Source organism: Notothenia rossii, assembly GCF_949606895.1.
Source record: "Notothenia rossii genome assembly, chromosome: 11".
NCBI lineage: Eukaryota > Metazoa > Chordata > Actinopteri > Perciformes > Nototheniidae > Notothenia > Notothenia rossii.
The window spans coordinates 40,345,319-40,372,276 of record NC_136910.1 but is presented as its reverse complement, the minus strand read 5'-3'; the positions used below and the strand labels follow the sequence as shown (position 1 = coordinate 40,372,276).

General features: G+C 40.0%; 1 protein-coding gene across 2 annotated transcripts; it reads right to left on the bottom strand.

The window, feature by feature from the left end:
- Window positions 1-79: 79 nt before the first annotated feature.
- On the bottom strand, window positions 80-26,552 carry LOC307025801 (metal transporter CNNM4). Of its 2 annotated transcripts, XM_079660686.1 has the most exons (8): window positions 24,357-26,552; window positions 18,934-19,077; window positions 17,071-17,205; window positions 16,156-16,325; window positions 10,501-10,597; window positions 7,801-7,890; window positions 5,752-5,927; window positions 80-4,944 (listed from the first exon to the last, which is right to left on the bottom strand). In XM_079660686.1, exons 1-8 carry the CDS (start codon window positions 25,867-25,869, stop codon window positions 4,429-4,431), a joined length of 2,841 nt encoding a protein of 946 aa, XP_079516812.1. In that variant the 5' UTR covers window positions 25,870-26,552; the 3' UTR covers window positions 80-4,428. The 2 variants fall into 2 exon arrangements, with proteins under 2 accessions (XP_079516812.1, XP_079516813.1); XM_079660687.1 differs by lacking the exon at window positions 7,801-7,890 and having other exon boundaries at window positions 24,357-26,549.
- Between the last annotated feature and the right edge of the window lie 406 nt (window positions 26,553-26,958).

Genomic DNA, 26,958 nt, shown 5'->3' with positions numbered 1-26,958 from the left:
TTTTGCAGATAAAAAAAACCTTTGGTTATCATGGCTAATAATGAAGAAGGCTACAGAAGATAGGAGTTGTACATTAATATTTGAGGTCAACTCTGTGCAATGTTTATTGCTATTTAATGCCTTCCTAGCAAAACAATGGGGAATAAAACTGGAAATAACATCTCATCTCTCATTATAAATAGAGCTATTTTAAACATTTCTTTCAGCATCACACAAATGCCGCTCTCTTCATGTACAGAGTATTTACAGTCATATCACACAAACAGCAATCAGGGAACTGAACACAGTGTTTCTGGGTAAATTAACCCAATAAAAGCTGCTTCTCACAGCTGGAAGCCCGTTTAACAGAACCACACCCTCAGGTGCCTATAACAAAACAAAACAAAACAATAAATACAATGTTTACAATAAATAAAACATGAATAAGTAGAACCATTGTTTGCACATTTCCCAGTACACAAACTGGCAGTCACACAGCCAACCAGTGGCTTTACTGGAAACCAGTATAAGACCAATTGCTACATGAGACCTATATGAACCAGCAGGCAGGTCTACATTTTCATCCAATAAGGCTAAGTCCACTATATATTTCAATTTAACTAGCAGGTTTACCCCTCAGGTAAGCACTCTATAAGGTCCTGCTGAATTAAATCTAAGGTTTTCAGAGTGCCGATTTTCTTCAGGGCCGGAGCCACCTGATAGGGGGCTCCTGGGGTAAAAATGAGCTGCTGGGACCCCATTCCTTCCCCCACTCTCTGTGCATTGCTTGAACACAGGTTTACTGTATGGTCATTTGGTAAAGCACAATTAAATGTATCAACATGCGAGCACATAACTGAAATAATGAGGTCTTAAAAGTAGATTTTTGACATCTTTAAGACCTCAAGGTGAGAAAATAAACTTGATTTAGGGCTTCAGAGTTGCATTTACCCATTCATTTAAAAAATAAATCAAAATACCACAGTGAATCTGGGAATATTTTGGGCGACCCCAGCGTAATTTGTAAATCCAAATTTGGAAAATCTTCCCACAAAGGAAGAAATGCTTTGGATTATCACTTTTTTCAGACTCACTCAAAACTGACACGTTTAAAGTGTTTTTCAAATCAGTGCTTGCTTATACAATAGTTGTTCATTGTCTTATATTTTCTAATAAATCACTATATCATCAACAAAATAATTATCTCCAGTTACTTTAAATCTTTTCAGTGTCACTGCATACATAGGAAAAGAATAGGTAGATTACATGCTAGCAGCTTTAACATCTGAGCTCAGAATGTGAGGAGTGAGTTGCTACAGTCGTCTTCATGTTAATCTCTTATCTCCACTGGAACACAACCCAACTTCCTCCAACTCCTTGTCTGCTGCAAACACGGGTTGAATAGGTTCAGTATCATTTACACACGCAGTACAATGTACCTCACATTGTTTCAAGTGGCAAACAGACGTATGTTTGCCTGGTAACAGAAAGCAACATGAGAGTTTATCACACCACATTTAGTCCTGACGGGGTTAACATCAGTAGTGTGAAGACATGCAGTGGAATGTTTGTTGTCCATTAAATCTCATCGAGTTATTGTGCTGTGAGTGTTTTCAATATTCAAGTGTCAATCCTTAACTCAGGGCTAACGGCAAGCTCAAAGGTTAACAAACACACGTGTGAAACACAAGTCACTTATTTTCTTGCTGAGAGTTAGATGAGCACATCAATTCCACTCTCATATCTGTCCATTAAATGTGAAGAGAAAGCTTGTGTGTAGTGGGGCAGAATGTTTGTGCCATGCCAAGCTGACTGTGTCCGGAAAGTAGCTTCTTATTTAATGTAAAGAGTGGTATTGTTTTTCTCATCCAACTGTTGGTAAGGAAGCTAAAAAGGGTATTTCTTAAAATGTAAAACCATAAACGTAAAACAGTTTGCAAGTTGTGACTGAATCAGGGCCGGGGCTACTGTACTGTTCTGCATTTTCTTTCTATTCATTTTTTGGGTACTAGCAATGTTGGGAAGAAGAAGGAATACATTAACCCAACAAATTTAGTTTGCTTTGTTGGTTTTAAGCGTTGGAGTAGGTTGGCTTTAAACGTTTTGGAGTAGGTTGATTCCTCTCATATGAAGGAATCAATCCTCTCATCTAAAACCTCTCAGGCCTCTCCATTATATAGGACTAGCAGAAAACATAATTGCCGATTCATGCTTTAAAGATGAAAATACGTTCTTTTTTGGGGGGTATTCAGTATTGCTAAAATCCTGGCTGCGGCTCTGCTTACAACCATAATCTTCCAGAATATGTTATCAGACTCAAAAGATTCAAAAAACATGTAGACATATCCTCATTAAACTTGAACAGCACATACTTGCTTCTGAAAACAGATAGCATTACATTTCTCTTTGCTCTTATTTGGTCTTCATGTCACTCTGTCAGTCATCCAACATGTGCATGCTTACACATACAATAACAAAAGAGACATTCCAGTGTAACTTTCATCCAAATGTCAGTGAACGCACAGTGTTACAACCTCTAAAGATCCAGTTTGGTCAGCGCTTGGTGTCATGGTGATTTGAGAAGCAGCTGGTTTCACTCCGAGCTCCATCACAGTGAGGAATCCATTCACAAGAAACAGTGTCTGAAGAATGCAGCTTGTCCTTCAACTTCAACTGCTTTCAAGAACGAAAGAAAGCTACAAAATAAATAAAATCTCTAAAATATAAAACAAATTAAATGTCAATATGTATATATAAATATACTTTACATAAATAAATATCACTCTTGGAAATTAAATAATTTTAAACATATTGCCTTGGTCAAGAGGTAGGCCATAAACATCCACCTCACATCACCAGATTTAGTGACTTTAAGGACCATACCGATGTTTTTGCAAGTTCTACAAGTATTTCCATGTCTAATTTATATTATATTACTATTTTATATTGCATGCATAACATCCTTTGTACTCTCTTGTTGACTCTGGGGTGTTCAGACTGCCATTGGTTTCAATAAATGTTTTGTAGTGTATAAAAATACATTAGCATTCATAAACTATAACAAAAGTAATAAAACATTACATTTGCCAATTCATATTTTGCTTTTTTAAACACTGTATTAATTTAACAGTGTATTATTCTAATGCAGAGTATTCACAGTTTGTATTAATGGGTGAAAACATGCAAAATCACTGGTATGGCTTCCACTCAGTACTCTGAATCTGGTCTGCTGGTGCTGAACTGACGGACAGAAGCAGCAGACAAACCAATGTATTGGTTCTCATCCATCTTAATAAAAGTTACCCCATGGAACAAAATCAAAACTAAAGTCATACTTATCGTACATAAAAGCATAAACTTAAACCAAAAGTTTTACTCTTTGGAAAAAAAAAGGAAATTGAGCCAACCAACTAAACTGACCCCAGCCCTGATCTGGCAACACCAACCTATAATGTGAGTTTTTTTGTTGATGTCTTACCAGTGATGATGTTGAGGTTCAGCTCACATTAATTACAAAAAACCCTAAAAAGTTTTAGTTTCATGTGAAGAGGTTTTGAGATATCTTCGCTTCAATACAAAGGACTTTAATGTTTGATCTTTATTCTACAGGATAAAACCTTTTGTGAAAACACATCTGGTACATTTTGGTTTAAAACATTGAACAATGGTCTTTGGCTGATGTTAGTTTGGTTTCAGGCTCAAAATCGGACTTTACAAGTCATTATTTCAATTTGGCAGTTGACGTGAAGATACAAGTCAGACATGTTACTCTGACATGAAAGCAGGATAAGAGGTTAGCAATTTCATTTTTTCTGATAGGCAGATAAGTATACGGGTCTATACAAGTAACATGGATATATTTTGTAGTTTATAAGCAAAAATGCATTTTAGGCTTTTCAGAATTGATGTCTACAGACCCCAGTGTGGTCATACAGATGATTTCCTCACTGTAATGCATTTCCTGTGAAAACGGTTCACAGTGAGGTCAGTAGATGATCCACAGATACTGGAACAATTGGTTTTGTAGAGGCACGTTGCTTCTGAGTTAATTTTTCACTAAAAAAAGTGGAAGCAGAAATCTCAAAACCTGGACAAAAAATAAAACTAAAAACATTTGCAAGCCTTTTTGTAATCCTGGTGAACTGACCCTTTAAAAACACACACACACACACACACACACGACCCATTCTTCATTTCCAATCGTAATCACTAGTGTTCCCTCTGCCTTCGTTGTGTCTATACTGCATCTTTTTTTAGTGTCGGGAAGGGATCATGCAGGAAGGGATAAAAGAGGATCTCCGTTTATAAAATACACGTAAAGTGCTGATCCTCAGCATACCCAAGAACTCTACAGAAAAGTTCAGGAGACAACAAGCAAAAAGGAAACAGGAAGTAGTGCGAGAGTGTGTTGTTTGAGTGAGTGCGCAGGTAGTGTAGTTCCTACTTTAGTTAGATGGTGCTTTCAGTGTGTGTGTGACTGATGGTGTGGACGTGAGGGTTTGCCTGGGCACGTTCACAGTTCTGCTGCTCACTGAGCAGAGTGGTGGTCTCCCCCGGCCCGTTGTCCGGGCTACCAAGGGGGCGCGACGGCTGGGACTTGGAGGAGGGCAAAGTGGAGTGGGGGGTGATGGTGCACGGCGCTAAACTCATGGAGGACGGAGGGGGCAGGGAGAGCGGGATGTGGTTGCTCGGAGGGGGGGTGACTTGGGGCAGAGACTGGCTGGGTCTGCGGCGGGAGGAGGAGGGGGGGTGCTGGGGCAGAGCGGCTCGGGCGCCCGGCTGGGTGTTAGACGGCGGGTGCTTTGCAGGAGGCGTGGCCAGCGGCAGCGGAGAGCGGCTCCCCGGGGGGGTGATGGGGGGCAGAGACACAGACGTGTCCAGGCGAGTGTGGCTGCCCTCTGGGGACTGAGGCATGCTGTCCAGCTTGGACGCCAGGAGGCCGTTCTGGTACTGAGCCCGAGTGACCTGAGGAATGCAAGACACCAACGATAGGAGGATACAAAAATGAGGGGTGTTTCACAATATGATATACATTCTTTGGACAATGATATTTGCTGTTTTCATGGATGATTCCATTCATCTCGAATACTGCAGAGTCATGGATTTGAGAATAGTTTTTTATTTCATACCAATGAGCCACACATCAAAAAAGGTAAATGATAAAAGATTGTGACCTGGTGCGGTGACCCAAACCCTAAATTGGGACCCCTGGACTAAATCAGCTCACTCTATATAAAGTAGTTAAAACTAGTTTGATGTGGAGCAACAAAGCACACATGTTGCATCCTGACATCAATTATGAAATAAAATGCTGTGGCAGGACAGTAATCATCTAATATAACCATTGTATTTTACCTGAAGCTGTGAGAATTAACAATAGCCATGTTTGATATTTATCTTCAATATAATATGTTTACGTACAGAAAAATAGTTTTAGAGAAGTGGCATAGGAGAGAGGACTGAAAGGACGGGTTGTCAACGTTTACAACTTAGCAACTTGTATGCAAGATGTTAGCATTTGAAGCTTGTTCTTCTAGCCCCTTTCATGTAATGAACAACACTTGGCTGGGTTTTTCAGTTTGGGAACTTAATACTTACTGTACTCCAGCAAGCATCTCAAGACAACCAACCCTAGCTTAAAGTAGGATTTTGATTTCAGGGTTTCTTCTTGTTATTAGCAGTATTACATTAATTAATTTGTACTTTTACACAAGTAAAGGATCTGTTACTCTTCCCCCCTGTTTACAGTAGAGTTGCCTGACCGGTACCCACCTTAACAAACTGCAGGTGTGTGAGAGCACGTACACTAAAGTCTGGTGTGTACTGGAAGGGGGTCCCCGGGATCTGAGTGACGCTCCCCCCGACGGAGCCGTTATCTGGAGCGCGCTCAGTGCAACTCAGAGACGCTGAGCGGTTCAGGTTCCCGCTGTGTGACGGAGAACGGAACTCTGGGGATTAACACAGAAGAGAGTGAGCTAGAGGATGAGGAAGGAAATACAAAAAAAAACGCAGACATGTACACTTAAACATCAACAAATGCGCAAAACATTGAGTACAAACAAAGTAAAAATGACATGAAAACAAGATGAGCCAAGTAACATATCACACACATGCACAGTAATGTCAACATCACACATGTGCTTGATGGTTTAATGGAGGAGATGAGTTTGTTATGCAAAGAATGCGACAAACATGCAGACTGCGATTAGACAAAGTGCATCGTTTGAGCATTTTATGGCTAAAACAGGACTGTCTGAGTTCAGATGAAGCTCTGTCATTGGCTTGTTTTAGTGATGTCATGGAGGGTGGCGTTATTCTCTTATTAATGAAAGTTAAAGGAGAGCGTTGGCAATGATCAGAGGACTTGATTTCAGCGTTGTATAGATCAAGTGGGAGGCACAGGAGTGTGAGCTTAAGGAATAGTTTAATATTTTGGTATATACTCTTTAGAGATTTGAGATGATAGGATCAATTCAAAAAATGCCAAACTATTTCTTAAACAGATGTCTACAGTCATGGGAGTTATTTCATATCTCAGTGGGTTAAAGGGAGGTAGTGAAAACAGAGGGCCTTGAGCCGCATCCAGCAAGTTCCTCCTAACTGATAGACAGATGTACTGATATTTTCTGTATACATTTCAGTATTTTAGGTCTGAAATAACAGGCAATAATTAATCAATCAACATAAAGTGAATAGAAACATATTTTAACAATGGATTAATTGTTATTTAACAAGCATAAAATCGACTCATCCTAGTTTTAAATGTAAGAAATGGCATTATTCGTAATGTTAAGCTATCTTAAAAGGTGGGATATGTAATTTATTTCAGAAACACTTTTTGTTATATTCCATGGAATGCTCTTAACATCCAGATAGCAATGAATACATTAAATGCTTTGACAATAAATACATAAAAAAATGTCATCTGTGGAAGCCATAGCGCTGTAAAAAGCACGACCAATAATTTGAGCCGGCTCGGCTAAAATGACTGGATGGCCTACCTGCCTGTCAGCCTTCCATCTGTGCACAAACTTATCTCGTGCCCTCATTGGTCATGTGCGCGTTCGTGTGTGTTGGAGGAGGGGCTCTGTAAGGAAGTGGCAGATTTTTTCCGGCTGTGTATTTTCAATTTCTAGCGCACTCGGGCTGGTTTCTCCAAAATTACCTACCCCACCTTAAATACCTATAGATAATTATAGTTAAATATCGATAGGTGTATGACTGTTGATCGTAGGAAGCAACCAATTTGAAGACTCTGTGAACACTTATTTTCCATTTTCCCCCCCAGGATTTATTCATTATTGGTAGAGGACAAATAATAAAAATGTTTAACTGTCAGTAGCCTACAAAATCAAAAAATTCTGAGTCAATGCTTTAAAAGAGCTAACTTGACAATAGAATAAGGGATTTGTAAATACAGTGTAAAGGCACTTTTGTAAAGAGGCAACATTCTTGTATATGCTTGTTTAGACAAATTATTTAACATTTGAGAACTTTTTCCTTTTCGTCTACTTTTGAAGTAAAGTTTTCACTCTTATAAACATTAGTATAGAACAGTTTCAAATAATAACCAATCAAAAAGCTCTTCCTATCATCCAGGACTTTGTTTTAAGGCGCCCCCTGGTGTTAGTGTGGGGGAACTCAAAGGAGCAACAACAAAAGGAAAATGACTCTTGTACGCCGTTAGCTAGACTTAATTATTAGTATTCTGATTGTACTTGCTGGATCAGGGCTCCGAAGATGATTTAAAAAGAGGAAAAATGATGAAGAGAATAAAAGAGGACCCCCCCCCTCCCTCTGCTGGCCCGTGCAAGTGTTTACCTGGGAAACGAGAGAACAGAGAAAACCTCTTTACTGAAAGGCGTCGTGGAGGGGGAGACGCCACTGATGGGGAGAGAGGAGGGGTGACGGCTGAGAGAGGAGGAAGAGGAGGAAGACAGGAAGAAAGAGGAAGACAGAGGAGCTGGTTTATTGGTTTGGTGTATATCACATATGCCGCTCTCTGTATTCTTTCACGTTAGTGGTTTACTCTTTTTACTTACAAGACATTTTCTAGGTTTTAGCCTTCTTCAACCAAGGAGGATAAACTGAGTCAAAGAACTTTCCAGCACCTCTGCGCCCGCCTAGTCTGTATCAAAACTATCCTGAATTCAAATGTAATTATTGTCCTTATCTTTAAAAATAGATCCTAATTTCTAATACTATGAAAACATATTTTAAAGACCTAATTTTGCGAGATATATTAATTAGATCAATTTAAATAGAAAGAAAATAAACCAAGGCGAAACCCGAGATTAAAAAAAGTCAGCATTTCTAAAATCCAGCTTGAAAACGTGGCATCTTTCTCCTAATAATTTAATAAATAAAAAGGGAAAAGTAATCAAGTGAATAATTCGTTAATATTGATTTAGATTTAAATGGAGACTTGATTCAGTAACGTTTTTAGCTTTTATGTTTATTTTCTTTGAATTTAAATCAAATTCCTTATACCTCGGCCTATAATGCCAACACAACTAAGTTAACAACTGTGTAAGGAATATTTTACCTAAAATAGATCCTAAATCTCAGTTATTTCCAGTAAAATGCAAACATGTGTAACATTTATATTTACACAACTATACACGGAACATTTTAGGATGAGAAATGGTCAAGTGTTTGACATGCTGCACACACACTGACTGGCATCGTGTGCACATGAAGTACAGACAGCAGTTTATCCAGCAGACAGAAACAGACCAACAGGAAGGGAAACAGAAGAAGAAGAGGAGCAGAACATTTGATCAGCAATAACGTCGCTGAACCACTAGGAGTCACCAGTGACACACGGAGAGGGCCAGAGTCGCCTCAGGGCAGGGAGGTAGTTTATGGGATACCAGCCTGCTGCACTGTTGATAGGCTAACATCATCCACATCCACCTCTAAAGCCAACAACCTGCATCCAGTCTGCGTCTGCATCATTCTGTCATTTCAGCTATCCTCATCACATGTCTTACTTTGACTGAAATCTGACATACTATACAGGACTTTCACAGAGATTCCTGCTCTGAAGCAGAAAGTCTAATACACTTTTTTGAAACACTTAATAATAAAACAGTGCAAAGTTGTAAATGAATGCTGTATTGACAGTGGAAGATGTTCATTTCTAAGTGTGAAAAACGTTGAAGGGGATTCTTTTCTTCTTCTTACACTTTAGAAACAAACAAAAATGTCCTTTAAAATTGAAAGAGGTGTATCTATATTATTAAATATAATCTTGCTGGATTATATTGAATTGTCTTTACAGTACATAAAGCCACACATTGCAGAAAGACAAGGGGAACACATTGTAATCTTCTCTGCTTTCTGCCTTTTTAGCTATCATACAGGTTCTTCAACTCCAATTTCAAAGACGTCTGCAAAGTAAAGCTTATGGTGGTTTCCTCAGCTTATTTCCTAACCTATTTCTTAATGAACCCGATTACCATTTAGATCTAACTAAATTAAATCAACTCAAGGTAACCTACAACGTTACAGTGAGCTGAGGAAGGCAACAGAATAAATGCAGACCTCTAAAAAAATATGAGTTCAGGTTCATGTTTAACGAATGGGCGTTTCCTGTTTGGTCCTTCACAAGCTCTCATTAATAAATTAAAAGGATACAAATATCTACTCTAGTCTCTGTGATCGATTTCTCAGGCGTCACCTGCCGGCTCGGAAGAGAGGAGACGCACTCTCTCTGAACTTAAAGGGTTTCCCTATTTGGATTAAGCTTATTGACTTTTCCACTTCTCTCTTCAAACACACCGCATCATTAGCAAGTCGCTGACACAGCACTTTGTGAAGGAGCTTCAGCAAGTCGAGGAGAACAGAGAGACATAAGGCTCAGATTACTAAGAACAATAACAGTTGTTATTTCAGTCTTTATGTGAACGGACAGCTGCCACCAATGCAGGACTTTGACTTGTAACAGAGTATTTATAGTGTGGTATTAATACTTTCTCCTGTAGTAAAGAATCTGAAAACTTCCTCCACCTCCTGTGTGTAGTTATAAATCAAGTCACTACAACACCCAAAATGTCTTGTTATAATGTGGAAATTACCTCATTAGGCAATATAAAAAACTTCCAATCATAATGGGACACTGAACTGACACAATACTTCACATTACACCTATCTGGGCGGATAGAGGACACCTACATCTAGAAGAGCTTCAGCAGGAGTTGTTTCACTCTGCAATATGGGCCTCGAACAATATGCCTCGCTGACACTGGGGGCTCGGATAATATTGATGTATATATGAAGTTTTTGTATTCCTTGTTCTTCTGTACCCCATGTTGCTTTCTGTACTTTATGTCTATTTGAGATGTGTTGAATCCATGTGTCTATTCGTAACGGCTGTGAAAACAAACATTTCTCTAGTTCAATAAAACTACATCTAAAAATGTATCCTTTGTCATGTTGCAGCAAAAGCATGCTGTACAGTGCCTATTCAATCATCTTGTGTGCACAGGTGTGTACATTGTGTCTAATGTGCTGTCTCACCAAGTGACGCTGAGCTCAGAGCCATGACTCCGTAGTAAGAGAATGGGCCGGTTTCAAACTTCATGTTTTCGTGTCCGGCTTCCACCTCCACTCGCCCCTGAAACACATGTCACATTTTGATTAATAAGCACAGTATATGACAGTGTGTGTATGTGTGTGTGTGTGTGTGTGTGTGTGTGTGTGTGTGTGAATCAGTCAGGATGCTCCATTTGTGCAAACAGAGACATTAAGGTCCTATAAATATTACATCATGCCAGGTGCTGCTGTGGACCAGTGTCTCTTTACCACACACACACACACACACACACACACACACACACACACACACACACACACACACACACACACACACACACACACACACACACACACACACACACACACACACACACACACACACACACACACACACACACACACACACACACACACACACACACACACACACACACACACACACACACACACACACACACACACACACACACACACACACACACACACACACACACACACACACACACACACACACACACACACACACGGTGAAACAGGAGCAGCTGTGCTCAGGTTGCATGCTGTGTGTCTGCAGTCACTTCATCCACACCTCAGGTGTCGACAACAAAGCCTCCACGTACAAACACACACTTTCAAACACACACTTTCAAACACAACAGCAACACACAAAGAGCATGCAAGTTCAAATGAATGATAACACTGAGCAAAGATACATTTTATATTTACATAAATATTTTGTATTTATCTTCTTGTAAAACTGAGCAACTGTTGACAAATCTAAATTCCCTCCTGGGGATAAATAAAGTATTTCTGATTCTAATTCTGTATTATAGACAAGATGAGAGCCTTTAAGTACAGATAAAGTCCAAAATATGAATAACTACTCTGGGAGTCGGACATTGAAACTATGAATCAAGCTTGGGTTGGGGGTTTATCACAAATAAACAATTCTATAATAAATGCAAGAACCAACAATCTGAATAACTAAATGTATCAAATAAATGCAGTGACTTGCCTCTAAAATAAATGAGGAATAGTTTAATTATAAAGTTGCATAACAATGAAATACACAAGTAAAGTACAATACCTTGAAATTGTACTTAAAGAGCAACTTGCAGGGTTTTTTTTCTTCTACATTTATGCTTAAACTTGCTTTAAAATTACAATTAAAAAAGTGAATGCAGGATTTGATCTGTTTTACGAGACATAAGGGCAGGAATTCAGAGGGAAAGGAGCAATTTTGAGCTCTGCTCTTAAAAACTGCTTTTTTTTAAGGTCATACGTTAAACGCGTCATATTACATCAAAAAGGGGACACATCTCCGCTCTCTGACCGCGGCGGCGGGAATAGTTAGTAGTTGCGTTGAGCAGTTGTGTTGAGCGGTTGTGTTTTAGTGAGCTGGTATTTTTCGGTAGTTTTACATTGTATTTCACCATTTGTAATCATGGTGCAGGTTGCACAAATACCAGCCTATCAGGACATCGAGTCCACTATTTCCCCAACAGGAAAAGAAAGCTAGCTAGCTTTCGGTCCTGGGTTCGTTTTGTGCAGACAAAGAGACTGTTATGGATCAGTATCAACAGTCCTGCCAGTAACGTTACTATATTATCAATGCTACTTTAGTTATAGCCTGATATATGATAGCTAACTTTACAATGTTGTGATGTGACGTTAGCTAACATTCTGTAGCTAACGCCAATCACTCACCAAGATAGCTGGCACTTCCCTGCTCTCTCTTTCCCCTCCGGTACAGCTCCGAAGGTAGTGTGGAGTTGCATTAGGTAACGTTTATCGGGAAACCGTATTACATCTCTCTCCCCCGACTCCCTCCTTCAATGCTCTCTCTCTCCCCTCCGGTACAGCACCGCAACGTAGTGTGGAGTTGCATTAGGTAACGCGAGATACGGCTGATACTTGCGCATTACTTTCTGTTACGGATCAGTATCAACAGTCCTGCCAGTAACGTTACTATATTATCAATGCTACGTTAGTTATAGCCTGATATATGATAGCTAACTTTACAATGTTGTGATGTGACGTTTGCTAACATTCTGTAGCTAACGCCGATCACTCACCAAGATAGCTGCCCAGTTCTCCACTGGTTCTCCTCACACCACAGCTCAATTTCTCTCCGATGGCCGTTATTTCTTCTAATCCTTGGCTGCTCCTGGTCTCTTGGACGCCTAGCAGACTCATTATAAGGTTGTGGTTCGTCATATGCATTCGAATATACATGTTCAACTTCTTCTGTGTCGAAACTAGCATTGGGATCCATGTTTATTAATACGTTACACCGGCCGCTCTCCCCCTTGTTTCCCCTTTGTTACGTCACACGCGGGAGGTCACGTGGGGAGGCTTTTTTGATGCAGAAGTAAACATTTCTTACAAAAACGACGCCAGATGTCACTGTAGTGTATATTTATGTATATATTTTTGAAAATCTAGTGTATACATCATTTTCCTTCACATTTATTCACAGGTGTCTTTAACCTGGAAGTTGCTCTTTAAAGAGGCCCTATTATGCTTTTTGGGAATTTCCTTTTCCTGTAGCTTTGTTTACTTCCGTAACATAGTGACATCACTGTGTAACACTCACTTCTATTGGCTAGTGCTGAAACACATTGAACATGATAGGCTAAAGGGTGGGAAAAATCTAAGCGGTTGAACAATCACAACAGAGCCGGCCAACTAACCAATCAGAGCAGACTGGGCTCTGGTTTCAGACAGAGGGTGAAAAGAGAAAAAGGGGGAAAATTTGATTTTGATCATTAAATCATGTAAACATGTCACAGTAGAGGCAATTAATGCAAACATGAACCTGAAGTGGGCATTATAGGGCCCCTTTAAGTATGCTACTTATTTTCCTTCCACCACTGGAGAAAGCTTTGAAACCATGAAAGGATTTTCTTCTTAGTTTCTGCCCCCCCCCCCTGCTGCTTCAGAAAGCGTCTCTCCTCTTCATCTGTAACTCCTCTCTGCTGTTTGTCTTTCTCCATATGCTGTGCTGTGTCTCTTCTCATCTGCTCTTCTTATTTTCCAACACCCTTAACCCTTCAATCCCCTCTCCCTCCTCCATTTGTCCCCGTCAAACGTAAGAGGATCAATTAGTGAGGACGTGCAGAGACCAGCCCCTCTCACACACAGGAACTATTCATATGGTATTTAAATTACAAAGCATGTTAATAACAACTATAACCACCTACACATTTCATTTATTGCTTAAAACACACCTATAACGCTGAATATATAGGTGTCAATATTTGAAATTAAGGGAATGGTGTGCCAAAACAAACATTTCAAAAATATCTGGATATACAATTACTTGATGAGGCTTTAAACAGAACATGTATTTAAAGCTCTTTAGATTTTTCATTAATCATTTAAGGGTTTATTTTTGCCTTTTTGTGACTAAAACAACATATTTTGGGGGTTTGGATCCTGAGTTGGATATTAATATGTTGGATAAAAAATTAAAGGATTTAACTGGCACTTTTCTACAATTTCCTGATAATTTCCAATCATTTCCAAATAATTCATCAATTAATTTAGAGAATAACTGGTAGATTACTTTATAATAAAACTAATAACAAGTTCTGAATAGTAATAAAAACGATCAAATTATTATTATTTTAAAAATATTTCTACTTTGAAACGTGTTGTTTGTTTTGACCTCATCTGAAAATGGATGTTCTACTTTGAAGAAGTTAACATTTTGGTACAAAACTGTCCATACATTTATGTTGAGTCTCTAAACTAGTTGCTGAATTGATTTTTTGCCCATGAATTTACGTACATTTTACAGTGAATTTAGTCATCTAACACAGCGGTTCCCAAAGTGGGGGTTGCAAGATGATTACAAAATAAAAATTGTAAATAAAAATAAAAAAAACATTTTTGAAAACGTGGCAAAATTATTATTAATAATAACATTTGCGTAGACATTTTTCAGGGACGGACTAGCCATCTATAATATTTTCCCCGCAGCGAGGCTCCCCCCGTTGACAATCCACTAGCGCAGTGTTTCTCAAACTTTTTCATACCAAGGACCACTTAACCAATAAAAAACACTCAGGTTTTACACCTCTTATGAAATGTAGATTACATTTATTACGGAGTTTATGTCCGAGACAACAGACTACAGAGAGATATGCAAAATACACCGCATGTAAACTGCAAAAATAAAAAAACGTTTATGCAGCCCCAACAACAGCCTCTGATCATCAACAGACTTCATCGGATGCATATATAATAATCTCTATTTAACTCCTAACATCTAAATCTACTTTCAGCATGGATAAATGTTCATCAAATACATCCATTGTTTGTTTTATATGCTTCTTGATATCCTAAAAAACACAATTTTTCTAGAACAGATTACCAATCCCCTGAAAATGGTACCAACAAGTGGCAACATGTTTGACGAAGGGGTTGCGCTGGGCTATATCATGCAATCAAAAGAAACTTAAGCTCGCTCCATTGTGGAGATATTCCCGCGAGAGTGCGGAAAACTTCACTAGCACCCCCCCCGTTGACAGGGGTCGCCAGTCTTTGGCACCGTTATTTTGGGGGTCGCGGGCTGAAAAGTTTGGGAACCCCAAATAAAAATACTAAATATTGCAGGTCTCCCTTAAAAAAGAGAAGATCATTGATCTCAATGGGATTTTACCTGGATAAATAAAGGTTTTGAATTGAATTGAATTTAAATATTTGCTGCTTTTATATGTTTTCCATCACTACAAACCGGAATGAATAAAAACTGCAAAGAAAAGTGTTGTTTTTCAACTGCTCCACACTTAATCTGCTTTATCCATTATTACAAAAACCTGCCGTTGTAAGATTCATAAAGCATCATCAGTATTTGAATTTTCTGACTGTAAAAGCATCACGGTTTTAGTGTTTTAGTGTAAACAACAAAAATCCACTTAATTAACTTAAGTCAGGCCTGTCTTAAGGAGTTGATGAGTTTAGCGACTGCATCGGTGCTAATACCTGCTGCAGACTGACGCAGTGACCTGGAATTAACCTCTCACTCGTCTCAAACCTGTTGTATAACCTCACTTTACCCCAGTCTTTAAGAAATCACATGTTAAATAACCATAACCATAAGTTCCACATATACCAGCACTCTTTGAACAGATAGATATTTACTTTCTCAAGTATTTGTTAGTATTGTTTAAACTTTTAATTATACAACTTTAGTTACTTTCAGATTATTAGAACTAAATATGATCAACAACTTAATACTTTATTATTGATTAAATAACCCAGCAGTTATTGCAATGAGCTGTATATTGATTACTTGTAATGCTGTACTAAATATATTTAATGCAAACATGATCTAGTATGAGTGTTTTTAAGTATTTCTACACTATTGTATTGATACTTTCATTTAGCCAAAGATCTGAGCACTTCTTCAACCGGTTTGCTCATTATCTCACAGACATTGCTACTTTATTTAAATATGAATGTAGTTTGAATCCTCTGATTGCAGGTGTGGCAGTCTACCTGCAAACTGAGGATGAAGAAGTGGCAGTGTACCTGCAGAATGAGGATGAAGAAGTGGCAGTGTACCTGCAGAATGAGGATGAAGAAGTGGCAGTGTACCTGCAGAATGAGGATGAAGAAGTGGCAGTGTACCTGCAGAATGAGGATGAAGAAGTCCACAGGTTTCCCTCTCTGGTAAAGGAAGTGCTGCGTTGAGCGTTTGTCGTTTTCGTTGAACTTGAGTTCCAGGATGACGTCGGGGTGGCTGAGGATCCTCAGTAACACTTTGTCTTTGATCTGGAACGGGCTGAACAGACTGACCTCTGGAGGGAATCAGAACAAAGCAAAGATATCAACGCTTCGTATGAGTTCTGTGTTACAGAAAGCAGAATGTTTTTACTTCTATATGCACAAAGACTGACCCTTCACGGCTAAATGAAGGGTAAAAAAAACTTCTGTGGGCTGAAACTCCAAATCTATTTTTACTATCCAAATGTCAACATTGGTTGAAAATATCCCTATAACATTTAAAACAATAACCATAAAACAAAAAGGTTTTAAAAACAGCATTTTCCTTTTTTCCAACAGGTCTTACCTGTTTTAACATTTCTATTATGACATCCTTCATGGAGGATAACAGAATGTAGGAAAAGACATTTAGGAGCAGAGGCAGACCATGGGGTGAATATACAAATTATTTTCCACCTTGACGTATCATAGATATCTTTAATTTATGTTTTATTTTAGGTGTACTTTTTCAATTATCGTCCTAAAATGATTTAACCATGTAAAGCACTTTGTTTTGTATAAATGAAGAGAATTATTATTATAAAAAGGTGTCAGCTGTTACTCTCCTTTATGTATTTTCTGAACTTTTGTAGTAACTGTTCAGGAACTAAATATTGTGCTTATATATTATTAACACAGTGTATGCTGTTCAGACAGACTTGACATCAAGGTTACTGGGTCTCTGAGTCCCTCAAGAGAGCAGGTGTTAATCTCTGTGAAGAATCAGTCAGCCGAACGACAGTAAAACAAATCAGTGGCTGAGAGATTAGCGGCGCTCACCTGTAGCCAGGAAACGATGAGCCGCCAGCATGAGCTGAGGAGAGATCTTCACTTTGCTGTCGCCCTCCTGCTTGAAAGCCGAGAAGTCGGGCTTGTTTTTATTGGGGTCCACCTTTTTCCTGTTTCTGTTGTCAGCTGCAGAACAGAGTGCAGGTTAGCATCAAACCAGAAGTGGAAAAATCCGTAAAACAGTGTACAGAGTAATATTAGACCGTATAAATACAGAATGTAGACTATGAAGTCAAGAATATGAGCGCTAGCAAGAGTCTGTATGAACACGCTTGAATAAATACAATTTCCTTAGTCATGTAATTACAATACAAAGTGGACAACAAAGATATAAAATATCAATTTCACATCTGAAGGTAACATAACAAGTCTCAACTGGTGTTTTTGCAATGTTGTGATATGAATACTACTGAAATAAATAACTAGTCAATAACTAGTCCTTCACTAATTTAAGGCAAACCAAGAGATATAACATGTTCATTGCGTAAGCTTAAGAGATGCATGGTAGGTGGATTCTATAACGCTTGACTTGACCCATGTCAGCACAGCCCTCCACTTTAAAATATAATACACTGTGTATTGGATTGTTTATTGTTTGTATATATATATATATATATATATATACATATACACACACTATGTATAATACTCGTGTTTTAGTTTTTAGCTGTTAAGGTTATTTGTAGGGATGTCCCGATCACCTATTTTTGCTCCCGATCCGATTCCGATCATTTGATTTTGACAATTTGCCGATACCGATTTTTCCCAATCCGATCTTTATACAATGCATTAAGAGAAAAAACTGAATAAAAGCATTCAAGTTGTCCCTTAAGGTTATTTTATTATTTAAATTGGATATTCTATCCAACATGGATATAGCTTCTTTTTTTCACAGCAGCATTGGATCAGTTCAGTTGTGCAGCATTGGATCAAAACAAAATAAAGCATATCAGTACTCGTTAGCTTACTGCTACAATTAGACACTGCGCCCTGCCCACTCTGTTGCCAGATTTGAGAGAAATAAGCAACCAGGTCTATGAAAACAAGCCCCAAAGAAGCAACACATACATGATGTTGTGTAATTTGAAACCAAAACTAAGGCCTCAGGATGACTTTAAGACTTGAACATGGTCATTTTTGTTTTGTAACATTGAATACAAAATTTTAAAAAAGTATTTTAAAAAAAAAAAACGATCCCCGATTTTTTGAAAATCCCGTGATCGGCTCCGATCCCCGATCACGTGATCGGATCGGGACATCTCTAGTTATTTGTATACTAGTTACATTTAAATCTGGTGTAAATGCTTGTCTTTGGCATCCTTATTTAATGCTACATTCTTTCTTAAAAATACTCATTTTTTTCTTATCCTTGTATATATATATATATATATTTTTTGTACCTATTTTGCAACTTATTTTTTAGATTGTTTATGTTCGCACCACCAGATACCAAAGCAAATTCCTTGTATGTGTAAACGTACCTGATTCTTTGACTGATCCACGGTAGCCATCTCCACTGTTTCTAGTCTTTATGCTAAGCTTAAGCTAAGCATTTAGTTACCTTTGAACTGAACCAGGCCAGTAGTATCATCGATTAGTATGCTAAGCTAAGCTAAAGGCAACTTATCAAGAATCTTCTTCGTACCTTAAAGACATTTATAAATAAAACATGAATGAATGTCTCATGAAAGTTGTTTTTTTAAATCACCTGTAAGAGCCACTTAAGAACGAATGACTTCCTTCGAGGGTTTCTTTTGCATGATGTCGACAACATATCAGTGTGTTTGTCTTTCAATGGTGTGTGTGTGTGTGTGAAGTGTGTATCTGTGTGACAGGCAGCATACGCTGACTCACTGTAAAGGTCAGACTCATCCAGGATCTCTGACTTGATGATCTCTTCGATGACGTCCTCCAGCGTCACCAATCCCAGCACCTCGTAGAACGGATCTCCCTCTCCCTCGTTGTTCACTTTCTGGACAATGGCCAGGTGGGATTTACCTGGAGATAGAGATCACATAAAGGTTACTACCAGGATGTACGAGTGCACCTCGAAAGTGACCATAAAACATTTTGCATTCCCACAAACTGGGCTGTTAAGTAGGCAGGAAAGTAGGGCAGCATCAAACAGGAAGTTGAGATTGTCACTGCTGCAGCTGTCTCCTAAACTTCAGCTAGAGGCTTTCAAACACATTTAGCTACATACAAATATCCTTTCTTGTTTTTCTATTTTAGATCTGCTGTTTGATCTGTCAGTGGATTTATCCTGCCGACTGCTGCTGGGAGGACAGATTGATGCCTTAATATAGCCCAGACTGGACTAAGAGCTTTGCAGAGAAAAAGAGCTGGAAGAACTGCCAAAACAAAGATAAAGAGGAGGGAGAGTGGAAGGGAAGATGGAAAAAAAAGACGGATTAATACTCTCCTCATTAAAAAAACCTTATAGACCGTTTTGCCTGCTCATGTTGGCTAACTGCATGCAGGTCTACAGTGTGGCAACAAACAAACTGACATCACTGGGTGGCTGCCAATGACAGCTGAGTAAAGGGACTTTATCTGGAGAGAGGCTGCCAGGTCAGAAAGCTGCCACAGTTGCTCTGCATCAAGACAGAGCAGCATCTATTCCCCTCACTGCTGCGCCTGCATACATGTGAAATGTGAAAGACGCCAAAAATGTATCTGTCAAAGGTTTTCAGGCTTAAAGCGTTAGTTAATGACTGAAAATTGTATTTATCAAATATAAAAAGGCAGTGATATATTTGTTAAGCTTATTTTTTGTCTCTCTTTTTTTCCAATAGGAAAGACGTGAGTAGATAGAAGGGGCCGCAGCTTGGATTCAAACAGGGGCCACTGCAGTGAGGACTCATACTTTACCACATGGGGAGGGCTGCTACACATTAGTAATCAATATTCATGGGAGAAATATCTAGAACCACCTTGACTACACACACATACAAATAATAAAAGCAGTAAGAACACTAGTGTATTTTATATCAGAACTATGCTTTGAATGGCATTGTTTAATAGTAACTAAGACATGAAGATAATATCAAAAAATCCCTATGTTGTGCACAAGCCCAACCGTCACTGACAGATAGTTGACTAATAACTTCCTGAGACACAGCATTAAGGCTGAACGATTAATTGGTTTTAAATCGAAATCGCGATTTGAAAAAAGCCTGCGATTTTTTTTACAATTTTTATTTTGTTTTTCTTGTGTGTTCCACACCAATCAGAAGTGTGCCAGCCATTGTTAACCAATCAGAAGTGGCCCATGATAGAAGGTGATAGGCAGATTGATCCAATCACCTGCCAAGTATTTTTGAAAGTGCCTGCACTTTCCAATTGCAGCTTTCCTAGATGGTTTCGTGAAAAAAACCATCTGAGTCAGGTTAGTAATGCTCCATCACATTTTTTACATCTGTTACATGGGTGAATGTTAAAGAGCACCTTGCAGGTTTTTTTTTAATTTTTATTACATGTATGCTTAACCTTGCCTGAAAATTACAATTAAAAAAGTTAATGCAGGATTTGATATGTTTTACAAGACATAAGGGCAGGAATTCAGAGGGAAAGGAGCCGTTTTGAGCTCTGCTACTAAAAACTGCTTTTTTTTAACGTCAAACGCGTTATAGTACGTCACATGGGGGAGCAACTTTCTCGGACTCCTTCTCTGCCCAATCCGCGGTAGTAGTTTTTAGTTTGAGCGGTTGTGATTTAGTGAGTTGGTATTTTTTCGGTAATTTTACATTGCATTTCACCATTTTTAATCATGGTGAACTGGAGTTTGTGCAGGTTGCAAAAACTCGATCCTGTCAGGGCATCGAGTCCACAGTTTCCCTCATGGGAAAAGGACCGGAGCTAGCTTTCGTTCCTGGTCGCGTTGTGCGAGGTGCATCCACCTCCCTGCAGCACATACTCTCCACAGCTGAGGCCTATCAAACAAATTTTTTATCAGGATACTGTATTACATCTCTCTCGCTCCTCTCTCTCTCCCCTCCGGTAAACAGCACCGTAGTGTGGAGTTAAATTAGGTAACGCGAGATACGGCTGATACTTGCGCATTAGTTTCTGTTATGGATCAGTATCAACAGTCCTGCCAGTAACGTTACTATATTATCAATACTACTTTAGTTATAGCCTGATATATGATAGCTAACTTTACAATGTTGTGATGTGACCGACGTTAGCTAACATTAGCTGTCTGTAGCTAACGCCGGTCACTCACCAAGACAGCTGCTCTGTTCTCCACTGGTTCTCCACACACCACAGCTTCATTTCTCGCCGATGGCCGTTATTTTTTCTAATCCTTGGCTGCTCCTGGTCTCTTGGACGCCTAGCAGGCTCATAATTATAATCATATGCATTCGAATATATATTTTCAACCTCTTCTGTGTCAAAACTAGCATAGTGAACCATGTTTATTAATACGTTAGACCAGCCGCTCTCCCCCATGTTACGTCACACACGGGAGGTCACGTGGGGAGGCTTTTTTTATGCGGAAGTAAAAATGTCTTACAAAAACAACGCCAGATGTCACTGTAGTGTATATTTCTGTATATTTTTTTTTTAAATCTAGTGTATACATCATTTTCCTACACATTTATTCACTGGTGTGTCTAACCTGCAAGTTGCTCTTTAAACTGAAGCTTGACTTTAAAGCAACCCAACAGAAGTTTCATGTAAGTTTAGTTATTTCACTCGTAGCTCGGGTTGCGGGGGTGCTAGAGACGGGAGCATGTTGATGCGACCTTCCTAGCCGGAGATATGGCCGCATTTTACAATAAACTTCCGTTGGGTCGCTTAAAAACAAATATCGCAAATCGAATCGCAATATTTGTCAGAAAAAACGCAATTAGATTTTTCCCAAAATCGTTTAGCCCTAGACAGCATCAACAAAGGTTTGTTCAAAAATACTAACATATTATTTATACTTAATATTACATTCAATTAAGTATTTAGCTGGTCCTCCAACTGCATAGCATGAGGACTTTCTGTACACAAAAAATGCCTGGTGTAAACTACTGGCTAATTAGCAAGAGCATGAGACATACTGAACGCCCTCAAATGCATCACAGCTCTTACTTCTAATTGTCGTCTCTCACATTCTTTCTAAATGCTGCTGCATATGAGATGTTCTCTTTGTCTGACTGAGTTTGCATGTGTTTTCATGATATGGTTCTGATGTGCTGAGCCCTCAGGGACACCGTACGACTCAGCACAAAGCAATAGCCTCTGACATCTTCTTCATCATCATGAGCACACTGACCTGATGCAAGCTGTGTCCCCCCCCAACAGGAAGGTCAGAGGCCACAGCAGCAGGCTCACATTGTGACTTCAGGGCACTTCAGCAGACTAATATTAGCTGCCATGTGTCCTTCAACCTTGAAGTTAAAGTACTTGTTTTGTGACGGATATTTTCAGCCAATTATCCAGCTTATAATACTACAAGTGAGGATTTCATATGTTTCCTTATAAGCAATGAAAATGTTTTGAAGGACACTGTTCCCTCTTCTCTTTTATTCATGGTACAATTAATTGGAATATCAACCAGAAAATACTGTAATTTGCAGAGAATCCTATTGTAAAAAAAGGATAAATGTTACAAATCACATGACTTTCAAAAGAGAGTTTCTTTAAGAGCTATATTGATAATTTATATCCCACCATCTTTCATCAAATCATCTATTTTCTAAGAATTTAAAACAAGAGGGAAACAATCATATTACTTTGGGTATACTATCTTTGCAGTCATTATTAACAAAATATATTTGAGATGTGGAAATAGAAGCTGTCAACAACACCTGAGGCAAGATGTATAAATGATGCTCAAGTACAAAAAACGAAAGTGCTAAAAAATAGCCACTATTCATGCTGGTTTCGCATTATGACAGCTGATAAAGCAGTTATTCTTTTGCACTTCTTTTCAAATGAAAGGCTGGAAAGATGGCAGAAGTACTGTAAAGCAAATGAGTGCACTAAGGGTGTGTCTACATCAATATATAGGTCTAAAAATGAGGCTTGTGCATGTACGCAGATCAACAATGACTTCTTACACAGAATACAAGCGAATGCACAGCTTTATAAATGATGACTGATTCCAAAAAGAATTATCAAGTGTGTATTTGCAGTGTTGGCTGCTTTACGAATGTGAAGAAAAGCATTTGATATCTTAAAATGTAAACATTATTATCATCATCATCACATAAGCTTCAGTTCTCTGCTGGTGCTTCATTGTCACGATACCAGCTTTGTGTTCAAGGTTTAAATATCAGCGCTGATATTTCCAGCACTAATCCAATGCGCCTGAACGTCCACACTTTTGATCCCATCATACACATTAGCACAGAGGCTGCACTCCCTGATTAGTTCCTGCTCTCTGGTGGAAGATGATCATTAGTGATATCCGCTGCTGCAGTGTTTACAGGAGTTAAACCCGCTGCCAGATTAAATAAAACACTGATGCCAATTTGAGAAAAAAAACATGGTATAACATACAGAGTTTCGCTCCTGCAGTGCCTCTTCATCATACATTATTTGTGTTGTTTATGCATTTTTTCAACAGTTTTCCCCTTCTTGTTTACTACCTAAGACTGAGACTAAATATCATTCAGCAGTTTTTCCTGGCTGTAAAAAGTTTTCTGAAAATATGAGTCATTTTTTAAGAACAACGGGCACAGGTTTTAGCTTCTCAAATACGAATATTTTCTGGTTTTCTTCTTGGTTTTTATATATTAATAAGTCAACATGTTTAGGATTTTGGGGTTTGAATAGCTTCTTTCAATTGACTTTATTTTTCTTTTTGGATTATAATTGATAATAAAAGAACAGAGAGGCTTGAGTTGATTGATACTGAAGTTAAGTAAAAATACACAAGGGCACAATAAACTTTGATGTAGTTTAGAAAATCATGATATACACTGACGAGGATGAACGTGAGGATGAAGAAGAGGAATGTGTGTATCATCAGGACCACAGCTGGATGACAGGGTCTGATATGTGGATCTGTGTTGCACTTTGCATAACATTTGTTTTGTTGCATGCCAGTGCTTAAAAGTAGGCTGTGATGTTCCAGCTGTCAATAGAGCTGATCAATACAGACAGACAGAGCATTTTGAGGGAGGGGGACACACAAAGGGTTTATGCAGATGCAGTAATGGCCGGAAACAAACCCTACAGCAGGTGATTTATCTGCAGGTTCCTCAGAGGAATCACCTGCTCCAGTGTTAAAAGAAGACACACACACACACACACGTTTACACCATAGACTGTTTACACACCTTTCTTGAACTCCTCCAGCATGGCGTCCAGCTTCGTGTCATGAAACACAAAGTGCACAGGGTGGTTGTAGAACTTGGTGATGGTCTTCAGGGTGGTGCAGTCATCAGGGTCCACGAACGCCAGGTCCTTCACGTACAGGATGTCCATGATGTTGCTCTTCTCGTCGTCGTACACAGGGATACGAGTGTACCCGCTCTCCATGATCTCAGACATGGTGTTGAAATCCAGCACAGCATCCGCCTGGATCATGAAGCAGTCTCCTATGGGCGTCATGACATCCTCTACAGTTTTGTTCCTGAGCTCCAGAGCGCCCTGGATCATGTTGAGCTCCTCCTTCACCAGGTCGTTGTAGGGCTCCGTCACCCTCAGCATCCCCACCAGCTTCTCCCGGTTGTACACGGTGCCGATCTCCTGACCCAGCAGGACGTCCAGCAGCTTGCTGACGGGGAAGGACACAGGGAAGGTGAGCAGCATGAAGAACTTGGTCACCATGATGGTGTTGGCTCCTACAGCCAGCCCGTGGCGGGAGCACAGCGCCTGGGGGACGATCTCACCAAAGATGACAATCCCAACCGTGGAGGCCACCACAGCGCCCAAACCTGATCCGATCAGGTCATCGAGGAGGATGGTGAGGGTGGTGTTCACCAAGACGTTGCCCAGGAGCAGAGAGCAGAGAAGATAGTTCCCTTTGCTACGGATTGGCTCTATTTTTCTTGCGTATTTCTTCTCCTTCTCGGTGCCACAGCTTTGGACGATGCGCAGCTCCATGGGGTCCAGAGCCATCAGCCCCAGGTTCAAGCCGCTGAACATCCCAGAGAGCACCAGCAGGAAGGAGATGAGGATGCACTGCAGCCATAAGGGCAGCAGGGACCTCTTCTCCTCCAACACCAGCAGCTTGCCATCAGTGTCCCCCAGCAGCACCCACCTGCTAGCCTCCACGCGGCTCCGGATGCACACGCCGTACTCCTTCTGCGGCTCGGTCTTGCGGAGCGGCTTAATGTTAACGGTAAGCAGCCCCGACGAGCCTCGACTGCTGACGTTCAAGAAGGTCCCGACGCTTATGTCCTTCGTGAAATCTACACAAGTCCTGTCCGGCGGCTCCATCATGCCGCTGCCTCCTCCTCTCGTCGCCGCCTTTACCGCTTCATCCTCCTCCTCCTCCTCCTCACCTTCATCCGCGCCACCGCTTGCGACATCCGTGAGGTCCGTGAAGCGGATCTGCGTCCAGGCGCCCGAGTGGAGCTGCACCCCGTAAAACCGGAGCTGCACGGAGCTCTCCTCAGTCACCTGGATGACACCCTCGTCATTGGTGCTGGACGGCTTGTCGCTCCTCTCCAGCCGCATGCCGAGCACTTGGCTGCCGCTGACACCGGACGCTGCGGCCGCCGTCTCCGTGCGGCCACCGACTGCGCTCCACAGGAATATAATGAGAGTGAGAATATAACCCTGCTGCCCGCTCCATTCTGTCGCCATGTTTGTTTCACTGCTCGGCGACCCAGGGCCTGACGTCATTTACTCATGTCCGAGCGGCTCCGCCCCCCGCCGCCCATCACACACACCCCCATTATCACCGCCTACCGGGCAGCGACAGGTAGAGCTAATAAACAAACTCCCCGTTCCTCCCCTCACTAGTCATCACACACAAACACACACACATAGGCCTACACATATACACAACTCCTTTATTTTTTATACTCTGTCATGAGTGAGTGATGCATTCACCCTACGTCCCCCATTTTATTATAACAATCTATGGTCATCCTCAACTCACCACCACCCCCCACCTCCCCACCTCTGCACGGCCTTGTTTTTGTCTCGGGGCAATGCGGCACACAGCGGATGGATGCTGCTGCTACTGCTGCTGATGCTGCTGCTGCTGCCAGCGGTTTCACATCCTCCAATTGTATCCGGAGCCAGCTGATGTTATGTAAGGCACATGGCATCTGCGCACCCCCATCACCCCCTCCCCCCACTTCTTCTCACCCCCTCCTCACCTCCCCTCATTCTCATCCTCATCCTCATCCTGCACCATCCTGCATCGCTCAGGCACAGAGCCCAGTCTTCTGGGTGCGGAGATGAACTCTCTGCAGCTGGGGTTTTGTCTGTCTGTCTGTATATAATAATAGTAATAGTAAAAATAAAACGTATAATAATAATCTAATGTGTTGTAATAACTGATATTGTAATCTATTTTTTTTTTAAATAAATATAAGGCACAAATTATTATTTCTACAAGGCACAAATTATTATTTGTATTCCTTGTTATTATTATTATTATTATTATTATTTGTACGTAGGTTTTTTCTCCCCCTTACTAATAACTCCTTACTTTATTTGAGTTCCTCCTTTAGGCAAGACATTAACTATTTGGCCAAATAATCCCTGAATTGAACTAATTGCTCTTATTATTGGAATATTTCTTACCCATCTTTGTTATAAGGGTCAAGTGAAAAAAAGTGCTGTAATACAGCCTAAAGCAGTTACCCATCTTATTGCCACATGGTGGTCAGTTCAAATGATTCTGGTGTAACATGCTAAACACTTTATAAAATAGGACTTATCCGGATTGATTAGTGAATATTGTATTTCAAAACATCTGCC

What these genes read in the sequence shown, in the direction of transcription:
- LOC307025801 (XM_079660686.1), bottom strand. Translation starts at nt 25,869, where the DNA reads ATGACGTCAGGCCCTGGGTCGCCGAGCAGTGAAACAAACATGGCGACA. An exon ending in TCTTCATCCTCATTCTGCAG is followed by an intron (nt 10,598 to 16,155) that starts GTACACTGCCAC and finishes CATGTGTTTCAG; the next exon opens with GGGCGAGTGGAGGTGGAAGC. An exon ending in TCTGTTCTCTCGTTTCCCAG is followed by an intron (nt 5,928 to 7,800) that starts GTAAACACTTGC and finishes GTTAATCCCCAG; the next exon opens with AGTTCCGTTCTCCGTCACAC.